Raw genomic sequence first — 22,026 nt, 5'->3', positions numbered from 1 at the left:
ATTGGTGTATTCTTTTAGATTTAAAATCTGATTGGATGATCTAAAAGAATACACCAATAACAGCGAGCGCTCACTCAACTGTTGAGTCTGTTGAACGTAGCCAATGGGTGCATCCAGAAGCACAACCGCTCACTGAGCGCTAAGTGAACTTTTTTGTCTGATTGGCATATTCCAATAGATCTAAAAATATAACCCAAACAGATACAAAAGCTCACTGAGCGCTCAATGGCCGGTATTCATAGTCAGTTCTTATTTGAAGACTGTCTTAAGTAATGTCTTAAAATGCTAAAGCGGCCCTCTGATTGGTTCGTAACTCTTCAAGATTGGATTTAAGATGGTCTTGAATATAAGAACTGACTATGAATACCGGCCTTTGATTGGTTCGTGACATCTTAAGACTGTACTTAAGACGATCTCGAATATAAGAATTGACTATGAACATCGGCCTATGAGCGGTGCTTCTGGATGCACTCAATAAAATTATTTAACATGTCACTACGCATGCTCTGAGACCCTATTCTTGAAAAATATCGCATACGAAACCTAGGGAAATACTACAGCATACGTTACGTATACTATAGGCCTAGTTTACATCGTCCAATTGATACGAGTACTAACCACGTCCACTCAAATCATATTTCTCGTGCCATTTCTTTTGTAAGCTTCAAAATCATAATTTGAAGGTCTCATGATAATCTTATAAATTAGTCAAATCCGGAAGTCTTTTTTGTTTGAATATATGCTTGCATTCATTTATATAGATATATGTGAAGGAAAAACCTACGTGGTAATTTTTGGGGGATTCTCATACCGGTTTGGACTTTTCCGGACTTGTCTGTGTTTTCCCTTTTATTCTGGAAAAGGATTTTTTATTCTGTATAAGGAAAACGAAATGGCACGAGAAATACGAAATGCGTTCCGTCGGTAACTCCAGCATCTTAATTAAGTTTTCTATTCTTTGGAGTAATTATTTTATATGACTTATTATATATATTGTTTTAATGCGTAATAAATATGCATGCGGACTTTATTAAGAAATCTTTTGGGAAATCTGAACATTGTGATACAAAAGTTATATTTTGTGCTAATTGGAACAGATAATTATCAATATTTTTTTTAAACAATTTTTTTCAAAATTTTTGACAAATATTTCTTCTAAATTATAAATGTAAAACAAAAATTATTAGTTGGTATATTTAAATTACCAAATAAATCTCCATTTTTGTTTTTGTAAGCTCAAAAAAGAACAATAGAATAGCATTGTATTATCTAAGACAGCATTACTTTCATTTACAAAATTTTGGATACACATCACATAAATGTATTGTTAAACATTTTTTTGTTAAAGCCACACACATATTTAAATACATTTTCCTGTGGCAGATCCTTTGAGCAAAATCATGTTCAGGAATTTTTTAAACTTTGTTCATTGACAATTGTGGACGTCTCTGTAGTATTTGATGTTTCAATAATATTTAATAAATTATCGTTATCCTTTTCACAATTTTACGTTTCAGAATGTTGTAATAATTTCATACTGTGAATAATTTTTTAAAAGCACGCTTGAACTGTGTAGGTGTTGGATTAAGTCAACTACCACTTTGTTTCCGAACAGTATCAACAAAATTTTCAACCAATCTTGATTTAGCCTGCGTGTTCGGAGATATGGAAAATTATAGGTTTTTTTTCAATTTCCTAAAGTTGAATTATATTCGTAATTATGATCTGCCAACAATCTAAACATTTTAGCGTTACATATTTATTTTTATCGTTAATTACTTTAATATATTTTAAATAAATCAACATGTCTTGTAAAAATTACATTTGTTTGTTACTTCCTGTAGTAATTTGTGATCAACTGATTTTATATTGTCCTTGAGATAATAATGTACTCGTGTGTTAGGACGACAGTTATTTATTGCGACTGCTCTGTACAGAAAATATGGCGAATAGAGATGGGTAGTTCGCGAACGAACGGTTTAAATGAATGAATCTTTTACGTTCTAGATGAGAGAGAGAGAGAGAGAACTAGTTCATAATTCTCAACGATTATATTTGTTTAATTCTCAAACTCTCTAATGCCTGTTTTTATCAATGCAGATTAACTTTTATGTCGGTTTAACTTACTGTTCATCTTTCTCTAATTTTTAGAATTAAAAAAAGATGAAGAGTAAATTGAAGATTCATACTGGATCCAACATGAATCGTACGACACTGTGCAACCAAGCAGAAAGTGGAATTCTTTATAGGCTGCGTTTCACATAACGCTCACAATATAATTTCAAGGAATTAATCTCAAGACTGGCCATTACGATAATCAATCAAGACGCTTAACGCCGGTTGCGTATCTCTGATAAATCTAGAACTCTAGCTCGAGTCATTAATGCATGCTCAAGTAGTAATATAATGCATGTGGAAAATTTTGGACGAGTAGTTCGCGATGAACTATTTTGACGAATGGATCTTTCCAATGAACTCGTTCGTAACTAATTCACTAAGAAGAACCGTTTTTCCCATCTCTAATGGCAAACGTAATTCAAGCATTCATAAAACTCAGCGCGCCAAAACACATGTTCTTGCGCCGCGTTCACAAAAATACAAAAAAGCTACATAGATCCAACGCTATTCTAATTACCCTAATTACTAACTGGCCTCTAATAATATAAATAACAGACTCAGGCCAGTAGTCAGTTCTTATCATACATTCAAGACCGTCTAAGTTCAGTCTTGAGGTCTCACAAACTAATCAGAAGGCTACATTAACGTCTTAAGATATTACGATGGTTTTGAAATAAGAATCTACTATGAATACCGATCTCAGACATTTGCAATAAAAACTTTTCCATATTCTTTAGGATTATTTACATTGAATGAATTTAATATATCAAATAATTTATCAAAATTATCAATCAAGTCTAATTTCAATTGCTTCAGTTAGAAGAAAACCAGAAGACATCTGTATTATTACATACACGTACCTACTGCTACATGATTACTATAAATATTTATACAACATATTTAACTTTTGCGCTTAAAAAGTTATTCGATTCAAAATGAGAATTTGTTGCAGGAGCTGCTTTTATCCATTGTCTGATGTCTTTTTTATAAAATTCTACAATATGAGCCCACAAAGCTATTTTATTGTTTATTTGAAAATTGTATTTTATTGTATCTTTTAATTATCGTATATACTGCTACGTTTGCGTTTGCATTGTGCATCAATTTGTGCCGCTATAATATTTTAGTAAATTTCCCTGGTAATAACGTACGGCCTAATTTTTTTAAAGTTTGTTCATTAATTTTTTTTTTTTGGCTTGTATGTTCTTCTTTTTCTTCAAACGAAGTCTTCGGATTGTTTCGCGAAGCGTTTTATTTTGTGCCTTTAATTTTGCGATTTTCAAGCGCAACTTATTCTTCTTTGGACTACTCTCTGACAATTTCATGTCCTCTTTTTTATCCTTGGATGTACTTCTGTATCAAGTTTAAATTCATATTAGATATTGAAAAAAAAAGATTTATTATTCTAATAGAAACAAATAACAAAAATATAATAAACTAATAAATAAAATATAAGATTATATAAAGAATTAAAAAATATATTATGTTAATGTACGTTAACATACAATATGTTGCAAATAATTTCAAATTCTAGTATAAACTTTATTTTATATAAGAACATTGATAATTTTCTTTAACTCTGTAAGGCCCAGATACTTACCGATTCTGTGTGTGTTTAAGTAAATTTTTTTTTCTTTACAATATGATTTATAAAAATGTTTCTGATGAAGAATTTTATGAATCAAATAAAATTGTTCTTCTGAAGATATATATACTAATAATTATGTATATACATTCATGTTTATATATATGTATATATATTTCAGCTACAGAATACTATATGTAATTGCAATAATAAACATGAAAAATCAGTTGTGTACTTTAAGGAGAAATTAAGAGGTTACTTTTATTTACATATTTTCATGAATAATATATTACGCAAAATCAAATGTCAGTGAATTTGTTCTACAAACAATCACCCTAGTAGCTTATTTACTGAGAATACTATTAATTTTTAAATTAAAATAAAAAATCTAATTCCAACTAATAAGTATGAATTAAAAGTATTATACCAACAGAGTTACTACTGTGTCAATAGAAATAATATTTAGGAAAAGCTCGAATTGAATATATTTAATAATATTCAATACTAAAGACCGTTAATGTAAGAACATAATTAATACAAATATGAAGCCTATAACAGTCTAGCTTGGATCTTTAATCGCTTACATATAAACTACTGCGATATTATCACGATAATTATTAATTTATTTTAATTCGTGATAGTACCGCGGTATTTTATATGTAAGCGATTAATGATCCAAGCTAGACTGTTATAGGCTTCATATTTGTATTAGTTATGAATATATTTAATTATATACACTGGGCCTCTTACAGGGTTAAATAAGTAAAAATTTAATGAAAATTAATATTATCTAATCTACATAAATACAATGATACAAATACATTCTATTCAATGTAATTTATAATAAATTAAGACTTACGGTTTAACTATCTCAGCATCTACATTATTATCAGTAATTAACAGTGATTTTGCAGATTCCGCATTGCTAAAAATATCAAATTTTGTTACACATTAAATCTCTTATTAAAAACAGAAAACATTATTTATTACCTGTTTTTTTCCTGTGTTTTATTTGTAGGTTCTTTATATATATATATATTTCTGCAACAAAAATATATGATATAACATTACAAAACAAAATATCATTAAAACATATAGAAAAAATTACTTAAATACAAAGTATTTGAACATACTCATTTGTTTCTGCTTTAACTTCAATTTTAATGTGTTTCTGCACATGCTTTTGCCGTGTTTCTACAGATTCCATATTGCTGAAAATATAAAATTTTGTTATGCATTAAGTCTCTTATTAAAAATACTAAATATTATTTATTACCTGTTTTTTTCCTGTGTTTTGTTTGCTCCGTCTTTAGACCATATTTGCTCTGTCTTTATAAAGAACCTTGATTTAGGTTCTCCATCCATATATATGGTTCTGCAACAAAAATATATGATATCATAACATTGAAAAATAAAATATCATATTAATATATAAACAAAAATACTTAAATACAAAGTATTTGAATGTAACATACTCATTTGTTTCTACTTCTTCTTTAATTTCCATATCCATTGTGTTTTCTCTGAAAATAGACAGACTTATTTCCTGATTTCATAAATTACTTGTAATAATAAATGAAAAATAAAATGTCTTCCTCATTATTATTTATTAAAGTGACTACATAGGTATAAATTATTCTTAAATTATTTTTGAGATCATTTACATTCCTTTTTATATCTCTATTATGTAAAAGCAAACTTTGGAATCATTAAAGAACAAATTTAATTATAAGTAGAAACTTACTCCTTATAACTGGGTCCAAAAAATATTGTCGGTACGGCGTCTGGGTGAAGACGAGCTCTCATTATATTTTTTTTGTACCATTTCTCTTCGAAATGCAAGTGGCACAACCGACAATTCTGGTATGCATATTCTGGACCTTTTGGTTCTAAGTCCAACCTTCCACAAGCTCGTACCCATTGCAACCATCTATAAAAATTATAATATTTTATCAATAAAAGTACATAAAATTAAAAATTGATTTTTATACAAAAAGTGATGAAAACAACATACTTCTCACGTTCCTTTGGAAATCGGAAAAAATAACGTTCTTTTAAAATAAATCTTTTTGTGCATTCTGGTACTGCACACCATACATTTTTTGTATTCATTTTATGTAATTCTTTTTTTAAATAAGGGTGCAACGGAGGGTAAGTCTCAAAAATCGATTAAATTATACTCATCCGACGCGTTTTTCCATAAAACGAAAGAATCTGGTGGAAGAAGTAAGTGTCGCTCTACCTCGCGAACCGAAATATTAAGCGTTCAAGTTTTTTTTTTTTTTTAAAGCTCTTCAGCCCTAAAAGCGTTCAAGTAGACGACAATTGAGGTTAGGAAATCTGTCACAGCCCTATAATCGCGTCTTCTACATGCATTTCGATCTTATGCGCATGCGTCACTTTTCGGTCCAACAGGAACGAAATTTAAAAACCTCTATTGTAGATCCGGGGTAAATCAACGCACAAGGTTTTGCCGTAACTATTTCCAACAGAAACGTAATAAGTCAACGCAAGAATCGATATAAACATACGTCGTATGCCATAAGGATCTTTACGACAATCATTGTGCATTAATTTAACTCTGTTACGAGCAGTTACGAGACAATTCACGACAACCTTTGTACTCAGGCCCGAGTTTGAGAAGAATTGAGAAGAATAATCGACTTATGATTCGTCCATTTCACATGTTTTTTTTTCGCCAATGGCGAAGAAAATATTTTTTACGCCACTACTCATATCGCCTCGCTGATTGGTTACTGGTTCCGTTGCTTGACGCTTGACAGTTGCATGTAAATGTACCTTGATCGAGCAGTTTGCTATGCGTGCAGACAACTTTTAACATTCCAATTCAGGTGGTTAGTGTTCGAAAATTTAATTCAATTGTGATTCCTGTTATCAACATATGGTGACTGTTTTCGTTGCACGAAGCATTTTTGGTCGCATAAAGTCTTTTACTTCAACACAACACGATGGCACCGCAATTGCAGATTTTGTCTAACATTCTGCAGGTAAATGTCACAAGCATATTTGCATCGATAACGGTTCGAGAGAAGACATATAATTCATATTTTTTCTCAAGTTTTTTATTAGTTCAACTTGTAAAATATTTCTTACAAGGAAGTATTTTGTGAATGTATATTATATCTTTTTATTCGAAAATTATTATTGAGGCAGTGCTGTGTTTTGTATATATTTAACAAAATATATTTAGTAATGCCAATATATATATATATTTATTTAGTGTTTAAATAAAATAATACTTTTAGCGATTTAAAACCCTGGGACCGGCATTGTCTGGCTATCTTTATGGTATTATGTACAATGATACTCTCATAGTTCTAACATTCAGTTTAAATATGGATAATTGTGATGATAACGACCTATTAAATTATACAGTACTGCAGTTGAATCTACCTGCAGATATATATTTCTGTGGCATATTACAGATTAGTATAGAATTAGTAGAACATAATGAAATAAATCTTGATGTTTTCAAGGTAATTACAAATTAGACTTGTTTATCCATGGTGTTGTTTATATTTCGTTTATTCTTATGTAACATTTATTTGTTTCAGGACATTGATATTACAGATAATCCATTACTTTTGAAATATTCACATAAGACAAGTGATATACAAGCGTATTTTTATGTCCATCAAAAACTAGAAGCTATAAATAATCTCAGTATTATTAGCGAAGATGATCTTTCTCGACAATTTGCATATATTAGATTACAAGCAAGTCTACCATTGATTGTTCAGGATGAAAATGTATCAGAAGCTTTGGAAGAGTTACGAAAAAATGTGAGATTTCTCTTTTGATTAACATTTTTACTTCAATTTTTTGTAATGCTATATATATATATATATATTGTATAATTTTGCATTACAGATAGCATCTGGAAAAATAGGAATACATTTTCCTTTGAACAATACATATCTCTTCAGAAGTGATGACAACATAAAAGACATAGTATTAAAAGATATTTTATCTGTATCCAAAAACCAAGAGAAACTTTCAACTGGATCAAATGATGTAAATTGTAATACTGGGCCTGTGGTATGTGCTTTTATCTTAAACTTGTATATACTATTTTAAACAGAAATTGTGTCAGAGTATCTTCACACATTTTAATTTGCAGAAAGTTATACATGCAAACATGTTACTGAAGATGTCAAGTGAAAGAAATTTTGAAGAATCTGTCAGATATGCTCCTATTTTGCAACACATTAAAAGTAAGTACTTTATAGAAAAGTATTAAATGTATTAAATCTGTAAATATATTGCAGATATCAAATGTGTATTTATATTAATACATGTTTCTAATTTATCATATATTTTACTTGTTTTGATGTTGTAGAATCCTTCAATAGTTCAAGATGCACTTTACACATCGATGCATTATCATTGGTAAATTTAAATGTAAACTCAGCTGAATTGCACGCAATTTTAGTGGAATCCGCTTGCCGAATTATCAGATTAACTGAAATGCAACAAAAAAATCAGTCTGAAGATACCCAATTAGCTGAAATTATGCATTTCAGACCTCAGAATTGTGGACATTTATTTACAGTAGTATATCCTGGCAATTATGATGATAATACTACAAGTAAGATCTCGTCTTGATTACATTTATTTATTGAAGATCATACAATAAGTTCTATTACTATTGATATTTGTATTCATATAATATCCTGTATTGTCATTATACATTATCGAATTTGTTATTATAGTAATAAATGTGTGTCATCTATTTGCTTTATACAGATCAGTCATATAATTTCAGTGAAATATCGTCACCTTTTACACAGGACTTTAGCACTAAGCATGGATAGACCTCAATTTCGACGAGGAAATGCTGTCAAATTAGACACACAGACAAACGAGATACTTATAAATCCTCATCAGGTTCTTTTAAATAAAGGTATTTTAAGTAAAGGTTTATTCATATACTCCCAAATTTATCAATATTTATGTTTATCAATTATATATATATATATATATATATATAATAATATTTTATTGTCTTAATTAGGTGTTACAGGAAAATTGAGTATTGTGGAGGGTTTATATTCGTATCATCATTATATGCAAGATAATTGTGATGATATTGGATGGGGATGTGCTTATAGATCTCTCCAAACCATTATTTCATGGTACAGGTAATAAAAGATAAAAATAACCAGAAATTGTATATGCGCAATGTTGAAATATTATGTACTGCTATCGTATACATGTTATGTACAGATAAATAAATTGCAATTTGCTATAGATTACAGGGTTATACTGAAATACCAGTACCATCTCATCGTACAATACAACAATGTTTAGTTGATATAGGCGATAAATCATTTAACTTTATTGGTAGTAAACAATGGATCGGTTCAACTGAAGTAAGTTTTATACTGCAGACTGTCTTTCAAATACAAGTCAGGATACTTCATGCAACAAGTGGAGAAGAGATGTTAACTTTAATTCCACAACTTGCAGATCATTTTGATACACAGGGTACACCTGTCATGATTGGTAAATTTTAATTGTATTTCTTCATAATTCTACAAACAATTAAAATTAGATATCTAAAATTGAATATAAAATATTAACTTTCTGTATGTTTTTTTTTTTTTTTGTTTTACAGGTGGAGGAGTATTAGCTCATACAATTCTAGGAGTTAGTTATGATGAACATTCTGAAGAAGGAAAATTCCTAATTTTAGATCCACATTACACAGGTGGAGAACATTTGCCTACCATAGTAAATAAAGGTTGGTGTGGCTGGAAAACGAAAAATTTTTGGAAAAAGAATACATTTTACAATATGTGCCTTCCACAAAGACCTCTAACCTTCTAATATTAAATACACTGCATTACGTACAGAATTTAATTTCCTAAATATAATCAAAATAAAATTCTCTATTGTATATTCACACATCATGAATGCACATATATACTATATGTACAGAATAATTTTTATATTTTATTCTATCATTGCATTAGTTCTAATATTTTATTATACCTGTGCAATATATGCCATGAAGAATAAAGCCAGTGGCACATGATGCTTGTTTTTTCTTTGTTGGATTTCTAGCTAGATTAGATTCTTGTCACCATATGGTAGCCTTATCAGTAAGATAGCCATTGGTTACATTTACACCGTGTGCTTAGTCCACAACCTATACGATAGGTCTTTGTTTAACCTACAGAATAAACAAGGACATCTATTGTTTAGATCGTGGCCTAAATGCACAGTGTAAACGTAGCCAGTATATGATGGTAAGATTCTAATCTAGTTAGGAATCCAATAGAAAATAAGCATTTTGTGCTATTAACTTGATAAAAATAATTATTTATATATATATATAAAACTATTTTTATCAAGCCAGTAGTACAAAATGTTTGTTATACATATATATCGAAACTTTTATTTCTAAATAAAAATAAGATTTAATTAAGAGATGTTTGTAATAAACTTGCAATGAATAAATATTTATTGGACATATGATATGGAAAAGTGCACTTTCTCTCAATGTTATAATATATAATTTTATTAAACATTCACAAATATTAAATTAAAAATGTGATATATCGAGATGTAATATCTAAGATTATAGATCTGTTACTATCGACATAATTTATTATATAATATATGTATAAAATATATCTTACGGTATACTCTACAAATTTTACTTTCCTATAGAGTTTTGTATTAACTGTGCAAAACGATTTGTAACAAAGAGGGAAACATCTATAAATCTATCGACGCAATTGTTTATGCACGTTTCTGTGCGGCCATCCAATTTACTTCCTGGCTTATCAACACATTTGTCCCAACAAAAATCATTGAACTCGTGAATCTAAGCAAATTAAAAAATTTTTATGAAACTTTCACACATAAATAAAATTTTTTTTCCATGCAGATATTCATATCATTCTTGACAAGCACTTTTCAAGAATGATATGAATGAATACGTTTCATTTTTATACCTACATGTAAACATTAGTTCATTCTTGTTATCTATTAAGTATTAAACAAGGATAAATAATGTTTACGAGTAATGTAAATACAAAGTGTAACGCATCCTGTGCATAAAATGTTGAAACAATATTTGGAAAAGCAGTTCAAATACGATTCAATTTAATAAAAGTTCATCTGTTAAAATGTTTCACCTGCGCATTGAATTGCGCTTTTTGCTTCTCGACCATCAGAAGCTCCGCTAATTCCGGATCGATCCCTTTATTGTCCTTGTCAGAATAGGAATTGTTGTCAAATAGGTCCGACATGTTTTAAAATCGCGATCAAGTCGATTTGCAAAATCTTATTGTGAGAATCGTGAAAATGCAGGTTTTACACGTGGTCACGGAGTGATCCAAGGACCGGTTTTGTCAATGTCCAGGAAGTATAAAGAGACTCCACTCCACAGTGTAATCAATCTAGGATAGGGATGGGCGATCTCGATTCGATTTTCTAAGGAATCGATTCTTTTACATCGATTAATCAATTTTTTAGATCGATTTTGCTGCTTCGATTAATCCGGTGAATCGATTCTTTGGACCAAAGATCGATTCGATTAAAACTTTTTCGCTTTTCACGTTTCCACTTTTATAGCGCAACTGCACACCAACGCGATGTTCGTCGCGCGCGAAAGACGACTTAAGACCCTACGGTCGCTATGACTTGTATTGTAGACCCGAGAAGCTTAAAAAGAAGTGAAATATATACATGATATGCATGCACTGTTGAAACCCATTGAAACAATAGGTCTGTTCTTTTCTCCTGCACTGTCTGAATTAGTGCAGACGGTGCATAAATTGAAGCGAAACAGACGTACCTGTTTCGCTTTAATTAAAGTCTGCGACATATACAATGCGTTTTTTCATGTTAGATTGCTTGTGTTTTTGTAAATTATTAGAATTGCATCATAAGCTGGTTCTACAATAGTTGCAAGTCGAACGCAAGTTCGTTGCGACAGCCAATCTCAAGCTTGCATTTTGAAATCAACGCTTCAGATTGGCTGTCGCAACAAACTTGCGATCGGCTTGCAACTAATGTAGAACCGGCAATACGGAACGCGCGCGCGAATGATGAACAAAAATTGTGATCGTACCACCAGCAGAAATTAATTCTGCTCGTTACATTGACGAAATTATAAGTCCTAAATCCAATCGAGCAAATCTGGGACCTTCTTGGCCGTCGATTGAGATCTTCCCAATCAGCCTCAAAATTTACAGGAACTGGGCGATGCTGAAAAAAACAAATGAAGGTAAAGATTCACTCGTTTCGAAAGCAATAAACCGCATTTATGCACAATTTTTTCTTGGCTCCGTGGAACTTGGCACATTTTGTAAAAAATTTTTAGATTTGACACCCTTTTACTTATGATTGAGCAACTTCACGAAATATCAGTAAGACCGGTTTTTGAAGTACAGGTCTGAAAAGTAGAGATTTCAAGTTTTAATATGCTTCTTTAAACATCTTGATACAATGATTTTTCACGAAGTTATTCTATCTCAAAGTATGCCTATTTTTGCAGGGTGGAACAAGTAATCTTTTAATTTTGTTGTTAAGTACACTTGGAAATTTTAAGACGCACAATTTAGTTAGAATAAAAAAATTTTTTTGTTATACTTTCTGTTATTCTCGAAATCTCTCAAGTCTTTTACTTCATAACAAGATTGTTCAAGAAAGATGCTATAGAAGATTATTTTATTGAAAAAAGTCATCGTGCGTCGTAAAAAGTACGTCCATTATTTACTTCAATTGGTTTAATATAATGTATTGAAATAAATAATATTGTGAAGCGTATTAAATAATTTATAATTAATTAAAATGGATATGTGTTGTGCAATATTTATATATTAAAATAAGATATTTATTTTAAAGTATATTTATTTATTTTTGAGAAATTTTTAATATATAATTTATACATTAGTTTTAGGACGGGTGTATCAATGTAAAAATATGCATGTCTATTTTATCCACCGCTCTTATATATGCTACTTTTTCAAGAAACATTTTAAATAATTTTCTGAAAAAGAGAAAAAATACTCGTAATTTTAGGTTCATATATATATATCTTGCAAAAATAGAAAATATTCAATAATTATATTCTATTTGAAGAATATTTCAATAATTATTTAACCATTTCTTTCTATAAAAATTCAATGACTATTAAAAATATAAAGTAAATATGATAATGAAATCGGCCGATGACGGTTAAGCAGGATTAAATCGCTTGCCGAAATTTTTTCAGACTTACAACGCAACTCTAATCAACTACCGTAGTAATATCACTTTAGTTAAATTGACACAAGCAATCTAACAAATTGTTGATGCTTAAAGCATATCTTATTGAATCTTAACAACATGTTGAAGACATATTAAAATTTAACGACGTAATGTTAAATTAATGATAAATTAAAATCTGTGAAAAATAAGAAGGCGAAGAATTTAGCAACCAAAATCCTGCTTGACCGTCATCGGTCGATTTCATTATCATATTTACTTTATTTTCAATATCGACGGTCTTACACAAATCTTAATATTAAAAATATACGCACTATAATAATGTAACATATATATAGGTTTTACGATTCCATCAACATTGTATAATAAGAAAATGTCATTATTTACCGTAACAAAATATTATCGCGGAGGATACACAACAATATATAACTCACTCGATTCGTTTAAATAATGTTCAATTCCTTTCACTTAAATAACTGCATAAAGCAGTCATAATAGCAAGCTCCTCATGCATTCCTCGTAACTTTTCAATGATTCGATCGTATCTTGCCACGTATTTCGTCTGGATCACGGGCGGTAACATTTTCACAGCCATAAAACAGGAATACGTATTACCAGCTTCAATGAGACCTTCTATGACATTAAGTTTGACTTTTTCCACTTCGGAACGTATGTATGCTTTGTGTAAGAAGTACACGAGAATATCAACCATAAACGGGACTAATAGCGATGAGAAAATGTTAATTAATTCATGTAACTGCTGCCCGAGTTTCAGGCCAAAAGAGTTCTTGGTTGATTCTTGCAACGTCTTTGCGTATGTCAACAACAAATAAGACTTTGCATCCTGCCTGGGTGATAAGACAGATAAAAATATCATTTGTATGTCATCGATAACTTCCAGGTTAATAAATTTATTACGGTAAAACTTATCATTGATGTAGCTAATAATGAAATCATCTATGAATAAACACACGGCTTGGTTGATTGGATAGCAATTTAATTTTTTAGGATGGGGTACATTCCAATAAGTTACCACTGCGTTATGAAAGACGTCAGCAAATATTTTGAAGCGTGCTGCATATTTATCCTGATCTAATAAAATATGCGATATTGCAAAACGTCTTGCTTCTCTGGATACATCACTATCCATATGGAATAAAAATCTTCGAAGTATATTTTCAACATATTCTTCAGATAAAAGATTGAAAATAGATGCAGTAAGTGTTCTTAAGAAACTGGCAAGGTATTGGTTTTTTCTTTGGTCGTCCAGTCCTTGAAAATCGTCTATCGTTTTGAGCCATACATCCAGAAATCTTACAACGTATTCATTAGGCATTTCGGGAAATAGCTGCATCTCTAAAAACAATGCTTCGTCATCGAAACTCAACGTTGATATAGCTTGACAATATAAAGACCATGTTTCAGGATTTGGATTTGTAAGAAAATATTTCTGGAACGTCTCGAATAAAACTTGTCGTATTGAATGATCCTTCTCGATTGCCCATGTTTTCTGGAGAAAATCTGTAAACTCATGCTTAGTCGCTATCAAATACATCAGCTTAACTCCATGCTTACTTGTGCTCACGCGCATACTTGTCAATTTTTGTGCAGTTGATATAACTTTAGGCAAAGAAGTTCGCCTACTTACACTTGTTAGTGTATACAAACCTATTGATAAATAATTTCCTACACACAATCTAACTATGAGATCGAGAGGTACTGGTGGATTAGAAAGTCTCATGCTCAATGGTAAATAGTTTTTAGTTTTATAGTTCTTTATAGGATCGGGATCATTGATATATTTCGTTGTTTCTGTGGGTATGAAAGGATCGATCAGTTTTGTCAATTCATCACCATGACATAAAAGAGCCAAGACAACTAGGCTTGATGATATTTTATGTAAATTTTTATCGTTAATATAATTCATGCAACGTTCAAAAAATGTAATGGGCAAGTCTTTATACCATCGCGTGGCCTTGATAAAGCGTTGTACATGTTTTGAATAGTAGTTCCTCATGCAATCTGATAAGTATTCTTCCCAATTATCCAGTATGTTTCGTATATCTCGTTTCAATCGAGCGTGCGCCGCGCCTGACGTTACATTTTCGACATTTGAAGGATACCAACTGTAGTACAGTTCTGGCTCATTTTTCAGCAATAAATTTCTCAAGATATAATCTTCGTCACGATAATTGTAAGAAGTTTCTTCAGAATCTTCAGAGTTATAACGTAGACTGTCGCAAACGGTAACCATTAAAGAAGGATAATCTGTAATTGTCATTTTTTCTATTTTGATGCTCGATTTTTTATACCTATTGTTAAAATCATACATTGCTTCCATAATTTGGAAGAACATGTTTTCATTAATTTTTCTCATAAATATAAAAGATTTTTTTTCAATTTTATTTGCGAAAGCTACGAGACATTGCCTCTCATATTGTGGATATTCTTTAAGTATGTTAAAACTTCCGTAACATTCCTTTTCTACAAATATATTGATATACTTATCAATTGGTATATTGTGTATAAGATTGAAATGTATTGTAGCCACTAATATCTTTTCCGGTATGAACTCATGTGAAATATAATATAAATGAATAATGCGTGATACAAGAGAAATCAACCTTTCATTTGAATAAAGTAACTTGTTTATTTCTGGAAGTTGATCGAATATTCCTGTGCACACATACCAGCCTTCGTTTCTATCTAAGGAATATGTTAAGACATCCTTCAAGGCATTATCATCTTTATTAACATTACAAACATTGATCATTTGCAAAAGGAGATCAGTTCTATCTGTTTTATACTCTAGTTGATCTTCTCTAGTTTCATTTAATTTTTCTTTGATAACCGGAATAACTTCGTTAACAGGTAAATGACAAATCCAATCGTTTTTCAAGAACGAAAATTCTACATGTTGTTCACATAGTTTATCGAATTCCATATAGATTCCATATACTTTATAACGATTCTCATCTAAGTTCAGCTCCTTAAGAATTTTAATTTTAACCTGTTTGATCCGTTCCTCGACAGGTAATAACTTTAATAAGGTAAACGTGACATTTTTTGTTTCGTCAAGAAGATCAACATGATATTTATCCTTGTATGATTTACTAAGCAAATCGTATTGTTTATCACATGGATAATGTTCCAAGTAACTGAGCATATTATCTGTAGAGAAGTCAGATATTGTTGTAGGCAACAGACCAGGGAAAACTTTTTCCATTAAATCCTTATTAATTTTTTTGAGTGGTAAGATACGAATATATGACTGTGGCTTTTGTATCAGATGTTGCTGAGCTTTCTTAAGAAATATTTTGGCGCACCTGTTGCTCAAAATAATATCCGGTGGAGAAGTTTCATGAATCTCAAACAGTTCTATAAAAGCCTCTAGTCGTTTCTTTATTAATTTAGGGAGGAAAGATTGGTATCTGTCAATACCGATCGCGAAGGGAGTACGCTCAGTCGCATTTAGTTCACGGGGTTTCAATAATTTGAGAAAACGCACTACCAAATCCGGATTGATAAAAAAGATCTTTTTAACAATTTTAACAGGCAACACTAATTCCTTCTGCACAATTATTTCATAAGCGAAAGTCTCATTGCAAGCTATGATCAACGGATAAGCGATTTGAATGCCATAAATCGATACCATTTCTGTAAATATTTCCTGCGCAAAAATTGGATCCTTGCCAGACAATTGATGTGCAAGTGTTAGTACAATACGTGTTCTTGTGTTTATAGAAACGTAAGGGAAAAGATGTTCGAAAAAATACCTGACGTTAACAATTTCTTTATGGCTACCATCAAAAAACCAAAAGGCTTTAAAGGCACGGTTTATTATCGCTGAGTCTTCGCACTTAAGAGCAAATGTTATATCTTCATGTTTCTTTTTTTTGATGGCAGTTTCTACATTTAATATAGGCAGTAATTCTGGTGGAAGTTGTTCAAGATCGCTACTGGTCTGGTACAAAGCCAATCTTCCGATCCAACATAATTTCTCATTGGCAGTATTGCCCGGTATTTTTTGAATTGCCCGTAAATAAGACATCTATAAATCATGAGATATTTTGTAGTCATAATCCACAGTGATGGTTAAAAACGAACAGACGAACAAAACAAAATAAAATATTCTATGTATACATACTTGGTAAATATTATGTGTCAGTTGTGAAGGTGCAAGTATATGAGAGAACTAATTGCTTTATTTTCTTGTATTATCTGGCGAAATTATTACCATCGATTGAATGAATTCAACGCTTGCTTATTTTATTTAATCAGAAGGCGAGTTGATGCGGATTAACCTGTTGAATGTTCCGATATGAAATTTTTACATGGAAAATGAAACGCAGTTACTGCGTAAATATGGAAAGTTTATTTCCAAAGTATATGATACCAAATACCATCAATATACGATACAAAATACCAAAAAGAAAACCGATTTGTGTGTCAAAAAACCGAAATCTATTTTTCGCTAAATGCACTAATGCAATTTCGCCTTTGATGAGAGAAACGTATTACTGCGTATACTTACTCAATTCAATATTGCCCGTACTAATTGTAAAGTCACTCCGGACTGACAGCTTTTTCTTAAATTTATTGGCCTCGCAGCCTAACAGGCTGAAAGCTGAAACTTTTCCTCTGAAGCAATTCTCAATTCTTGAAGTGAGTGGCTTCGAACACGTACAGCGTCGACACAGTATATACACATACAGTAGCGCAACTCTCTCTCGGCACCTTTGAGGGAGTGAACCCCGAAATAAGCTAGTTTCCCAGTTACGCCATCTAAACTTTTATTTCACTTGCTCTTTACTTTCCATCTCTTTCTAGTTACTCTGGCTCATTTGTATGTACTTCATCAAATTAATCTAAATGTAATATACTGTTATATGCTCAACATATATGCTTATATTAAGATTTTTTTGAAAGAAATCAAAACGATCAAAATTGGGCAGATCAAGTTCAAAGTACATGAGGTACCATTTTATCAAACAAAATGGTACCTCATTTTTTTCATTTGGATGTGAAGTTTAGGTGTGGCGACAACGCGTACATATGAAAGATATGAATTTACGGTTGAATAAATTGAACTAAATATCATATATTAACCGTCCTACATATTTTCTTAGCTATTTTACATATTTCATAATCTTTTAATATATATTAATGAAAAAATACCAAAAAAACTGTATATTACGAAATTATTCAAAAATTTATTTTAGTCAATGCATTATGCACACCAATATTGATTTTATTTCATTTTCTAAGTCTAATATATCGAGTAATGATATTAATCAATGAACACACACGTAAGAATCAGTTTTTAAGTACTCTGAAGTGTTTACTAAACGATAAATATTTTCTTTTTTTTTTAATTCCGTACTTCGTTTTTGGCCAAGATTTCGGATCGTCTGGCCCACTGTGCGATTATTGCGAAGAATATTACTAAGGCACCGGTGATCTAACTGGTAGGACGATCGTATGGAATGTAGGAGCTTCGGGTTTGACTCTCGGCCGAGGTAATATTTTTCGCAATATAAATTTATTATTTACAGATTTTCATTGACAGATTTTAATATGTCGCTCAACATTATTAAGATCCAAGATGCTATATGAGCATCGCAAAACTGTTAATTGCTAGATAATTTTACTCGTGATATTATTGCGATTTCGTAGAAAGGCGTTTCATGACCGAAAAATTGTTCGGTGCGCGATTTAAAAGACTACCTACGTAATATATAAATTCACACGAAATTATAGTTAGCATCTAAGACCCAGCTCGACCGTTAAAGGCATTTTCTTATTAGTTGTGTTTCTCACATGTACGGTCCTATAAGATTTACATTTAAATATTGTTTAATTTAAATGTTCGTTTTTATACAGAACGTATTATTTACTTCAAAAATTTAGTTACTAATATATATAATAGTAATATAAATTTAATAACAATTGTTAATGTGTGTGTGTGTGTTTGTGTGTGTGTGGCAACTTATTCTGTAATTCAGCACTAATTGTCGTAATGAATCCAAATCAATTAGTATAGTCAAAAGATATTTTCCGTTTAATTGTTGTAATATTAATTCATCTATATAAATCGTGTAGTGGCAACGATCAGAACTATCTCATTCTATTTATTTATCAATTTAATTATCTATGTACAAGGCCAAATCAATAAGTTTTTAGAAAGACATATTGAAATACATAAAAGCAGACGTATCTCATTATTTTTATATATCTCATTTTTACGCGCGATTACGAATTCATTTTTACTCGGATACGTGACATATGCTGATTTACGAATGGTCATAAAACATTGTCTTATTCTAGTTCCGAAAAATGTTTTAAACAATTATGTCCAAAAAATATTTTAATAAAGGTATTTTTATAGGATTTGACTAAAAGTCGTGTTCAAGACATCTTTCTGTAAAATTTTAAAGTAGTCCTGAAAAGAACGTTCGAAAAATTTCTTAAAAAGAATTGCCATCTAATGATAATTGAAGACTAAAGTATACGAAAACTTTGTTATAAATAAAAATTTTTTGAAATTGAATTACAAACAGCTCAAATAAATTAACAAATTAAAATTAACAATAAACCTCCCAGGTCAAGAATAATTTGAGCAATAATGGTTGTTAAAAATATCTATAAATTTATTATATTATGATAATATTAATATACGATACGTTTCGACTTCACAGAGTCCTCATCAGCCGTAAAAAACCCCTTAACAGATGAAACTAATTACCTCTTAAGACATCCAAAATTATTATGACCACCCTATATGTCCTAACTGTGCAGATGGTGAAGTAAAAAGGCCATTTTTACTAAAACATTAATAACTCGTTGAAAAAAAATCGTACAGAGCTCAACAAAATAACAAATTAAAGGTAAAGATTCACTCTTTCGAAAGCTGTAAACTGCATTTGTGCACAATTTTTACTTGGCTCCGTGGAACTAGGCAAATACTGTAAAAAATTCTTAGGTTTGACACACTTTTATTTATGCTTGTGCAACTTCACGAAATATTAGCAAGACAGTTTTTTGAAGTACAGGTCTGAAAAGTAGAGATTTCTAGTTTTAAAATACTTTTTTAAACATCGCGATACGATGATTTTTCACGAAGTTATTCTATCTTAAAGTATGCCTATTTTTGTAGGGTGGAACAAGTGATCCTTTAATTTTGTTGATATTGCACTTGGAGATTTCACGACGTACAATTTAGAATAAAAGAATTTTTTGTTATACTTTCTGTTATTTTCGAAATCTCTCAAGTCTTTCACTTTTCATAACAAGATTGTTCAAGAAAGATGCTATAGAAGATTATTACGTGTGTCATAAAAAAGTACGTCCATTACTTACTTAAATTGGAAATAATATTGTGAAGCGTATTAAATAATTTATAATTAATTAAAATGGATATGTGTTGTGCAATATTTATATAATTATATATTAAAATAAGGTATTTATTTTAAAGTATATTAATTACTTTTGATAAATTTTTAATATATAATAAATTAGGATTATTATTTAAAACAGTAAGTGTTGTTTTATATAAGGAAAGAATAATATTTTTAAACAAATCAATTAAAGAAGACTCTCGAGAGGTTCAAATAACAAGAATAGACAGGCTAATAGAGAGTCCTTTCAGCTGTTATTGGTGCGATATATAAGATATGTTAAAATGTGAATATTATATACTACGTAAATAGTTACCCCCCCATTGCGCGCCGAACGTTCGTCGAACTTAAAACGCAACTCTAATCAACTACCGTAGTAATATCACAATTATTTTTTGATGCATTTAGCATCTAAAATGGATCTTAATAATATGTTGAAAGACATATTAAATTCTTAAATTATAATATTTAAATATTTTTAAACTTATTTACCTGTAAGTGTATAGGGACCTTTATAATATTTTTTAATAAAGGAAGTATTTTATTTCTAATCTCACAAGTATTGAGTATTTTTAATCTGATAAAATTGTGTTCTATATATATTTGACAAAGTCAATAGTTGTGGATAATCTATTAAAAACAGGAAGACAAAAGTTTTCACCTAGTTGTAACAATGATTGTACATCTTTAGGTATTATTTAATTACTTAAATTTTTAAACCAATTATCATTAGTTACATTAATATTATAAGTGTAATTCATGTAATTATTAATTTTAAGATAGGTTTCAAAAACATCCTCATTTCTATTTAACCTAGGTTTATTGAAAAAGAATTTGTTAGGTGAAAGAGTCTTGTCATGAATATTAATTATATCAGAACACTTATTTTCAATTAGTTGTTAAAAATGTCAAATTTCATTTTAATATATAATTTATACATTAGTTTTAGGACGGGTATATCAATGTAAAAATATTATATGCATGTCTTTATTTTAACCATCGAACTAACACAGCTCTTATATATGTTATTTTTTCAAGAAACATTTTAAATAATTTTCTGAAAGAGAGAGAAAATACTCGTAATTTTAGGATCATATATATATATTAGACTGGTCTTTAAAAAAACTTTTTTTTTGTTCGCCCCCTAAATTGGTTCCATTTGATGAAAAAATAAGCTGTGCTAAACCGGAGGTCGGTAGATCCATGGGAAGGGGTGCCTCTAGACCTATCGATAGTTTTATCGTTTATTCGATAGTTTTATCGTTAAAAAAAACTTTTTTTAAATTTTATTCGCTTGATATTACAACAGAAGCTGTGAATCTTCATACCGAATATGAAATCTTTTTGGAGGTCCTTTTCAAGCGAATAAAATTTAAAAAGTCTTTTTTAACGAATAAAACTATCGAATTTGATAGGTCTAGAGGCACCCCTTCCCATGGATCTACTGACCTCCGGTTTAGCACAGCTTATTTTTTCATCAAATGGAACCAATTTAGGGGGCGAACAAAAAAAAATTTTTTTAAAGACCAGTCTAATATATATATATCTTGTAAAAATAGAAAATATTCAATAATTATTTAACAATTTTTTTCTATAAAAATTCAATGACTATTAAAAATATAAAGTTATGATAATGAAATCTGCCGATGACGGGTCAAGCAGGATTTTGGTTGCTAAATGTAA

General features: G+C 30.2%; 4 protein-coding genes and 1 long non-coding RNA gene across 5 annotated transcripts; 1 reads left to right on the top strand and 4 right to left on the bottom strand.

Moving 5' to 3' along the window:
* Positions 1 to 3,031: 3,031 nt before the first annotated feature.
* On the bottom strand, positions 3,032 to 6,025 carry LOC108778249 (52 kDa repressor of the inhibitor of the protein kinase). The gene is made up of 8 exons (XM_018545378.1): positions 5,718 to 6,025; positions 5,448 to 5,633; positions 5,179 to 5,226; positions 4,980 to 5,078; positions 4,837 to 4,914; positions 4,694 to 4,744; positions 4,563 to 4,628; positions 3,032 to 3,471 (listed from the first exon to the last, which is right to left on the bottom strand). The coding sequence occupies exons 1-8, from the start codon at positions 5,813 to 5,815 to the stop codon at positions 3,282 to 3,284; spliced, it is 816 nt and encodes a 271-aa protein (XP_018400880.1). The 5' UTR covers positions 5,816 to 6,025; the 3' UTR covers positions 3,032 to 3,281.
* Positions 6,026 to 6,545: 520 nt separating this feature from the next.
* Ufsp2 (UFM1 specific peptidase 2) lies at positions 6,546 to 9,625 on the top strand. The gene is made up of 10 exons (XM_018545375.1): positions 6,546 to 6,711; positions 6,970 to 7,200; positions 7,279 to 7,506; positions 7,595 to 7,762; positions 7,845 to 7,938; positions 8,064 to 8,312; positions 8,490 to 8,627; positions 8,739 to 8,865; positions 8,976 to 9,229; positions 9,342 to 9,625. The coding sequence occupies exons 1-10, from the start codon at positions 6,673 to 6,675 to the stop codon at positions 9,551 to 9,553; spliced, it is 1,740 nt and encodes a 579-aa protein (XP_018400877.1). The 5' UTR covers positions 6,546 to 6,672; the 3' UTR covers positions 9,554 to 9,625.
* Positions 9,626 to 10,372: 747 nt separating this feature from the next.
* Tim8 (translocase of inner membrane 8) lies at positions 10,373 to 11,230 on the bottom strand. The gene is made up of 2 exons (XM_018545379.1): positions 10,870 to 11,230; positions 10,373 to 10,556 (listed from the first exon to the last, which is right to left on the bottom strand). The coding sequence occupies exons 1-2, from the start codon at positions 10,981 to 10,983 to the stop codon at positions 10,386 to 10,388; spliced, it is 285 nt and encodes a 94-aa protein (XP_018400881.1). The 5' UTR covers positions 10,984 to 11,230; the 3' UTR covers positions 10,373 to 10,385.
* A 2,645-nt stretch (positions 11,231 to 13,875) lies between these two features.
* On the bottom strand, positions 13,876 to 16,601 carry LOC108778235 (uncharacterized). Its single transcript, XM_018545357.1, has 2 exons — positions 13,980 to 16,601; positions 13,876 to 13,887 (listed from the first exon to the last, which is right to left on the bottom strand). The coding sequence occupies exons 1-2, from the start codon at positions 16,599 to 16,601 to the stop codon at positions 13,876 to 13,878; spliced, it is 2,634 nt and encodes an 877-aa protein (XP_018400859.1).
* Positions 16,602 to 16,666: 65 nt separating this feature from the next.
* LOC108778253 (uncharacterized) lies at positions 16,667 to 17,532 on the bottom strand. Its single transcript, XR_001940843.1, has 3 exons — positions 17,481 to 17,532; positions 17,094 to 17,250; positions 16,667 to 16,997 (listed from the first exon to the last, which is right to left on the bottom strand). It is a non-coding gene; the product is annotated as an uncharacterized LOC108778253 (long non-coding RNA).
* Positions 17,533 to 22,026: the final 4,494 nt, after the last annotated feature.

Source organism: Cyphomyrmex costatus, unplaced genomic scaffold (assembly GCF_001594065.2).
Source record: "Cyphomyrmex costatus isolate MS0001 unplaced genomic scaffold, Ccosl1.0 scaffold499, whole genome shotgun sequence".
Classification (NCBI taxonomy): Eukaryota; Metazoa; Arthropoda; class Insecta; order Hymenoptera; family Formicidae; genus Cyphomyrmex; species Cyphomyrmex costatus.
This window is presented reverse-complemented; position numbering and strand designations above follow the sequence as displayed.

Excerpts from the sequence above, each read along its gene's own strand:
- LOC108778249 (XM_018545378.1), bottom strand. The coding sequence starts at position 5,815 with ATGAATACAAAAAATGTATGGTGTGCAGTACCAGAATGCACAAAAAGA. Across the intron at positions 5,227-5,447 it reads TTTGGACCCAGTTATAAGGA|AGAAAACACAATGGATATGG; the intron begins GTAAGTTTCTAC and ends GTCTATTTTCAG. Across the intron at positions 4,915-4,979 it reads AAAACACAGGAAAAAAACAG|CAATATGGAATCTGTAGAAA; the intron begins GTAATAAATAAT and ends TTATATTTTCAG.
- Ufsp2 (XM_018545375.1), top strand. The coding sequence starts at position 6,673 with ATGGCACCGCAATTGCAGATTTTGTCTAACATTCTGCAG. Across the intron at positions 6,712-6,969 it reads TTTTGTCTAACATTCTGCAG|CGATTTAAAACCCTGGGACC; the intron begins GTAAATGTCACA and ends TAATACTTTTAG. Across the intron at positions 7,507-7,594 it reads TGGAAGAGTTACGAAAAAAT|ATAGCATCTGGAAAAATAGG; the intron begins GTGAGATTTCTC and ends TTTGCATTACAG.
- Tim8 (XM_018545379.1), bottom strand. The coding sequence starts at position 10,983 with ATGTCGGACCTATTTGACAACAATTCCTATTCTGACAAGGACAATAAA. Across the intron at positions 10,557-10,869 it reads AAGCGCAATTCAATGCGCAG|ATTCACGAGTTCAATGATTT; the intron begins GTGAAACATTTT and ends TAATTTGCTTAG.
- LOC108778235 (XM_018545357.1), bottom strand. The coding sequence starts at position 16,601 with ATGGTATCGATTTATGGCATTCAAATCGCTTATCCGTTGATCATAGCT.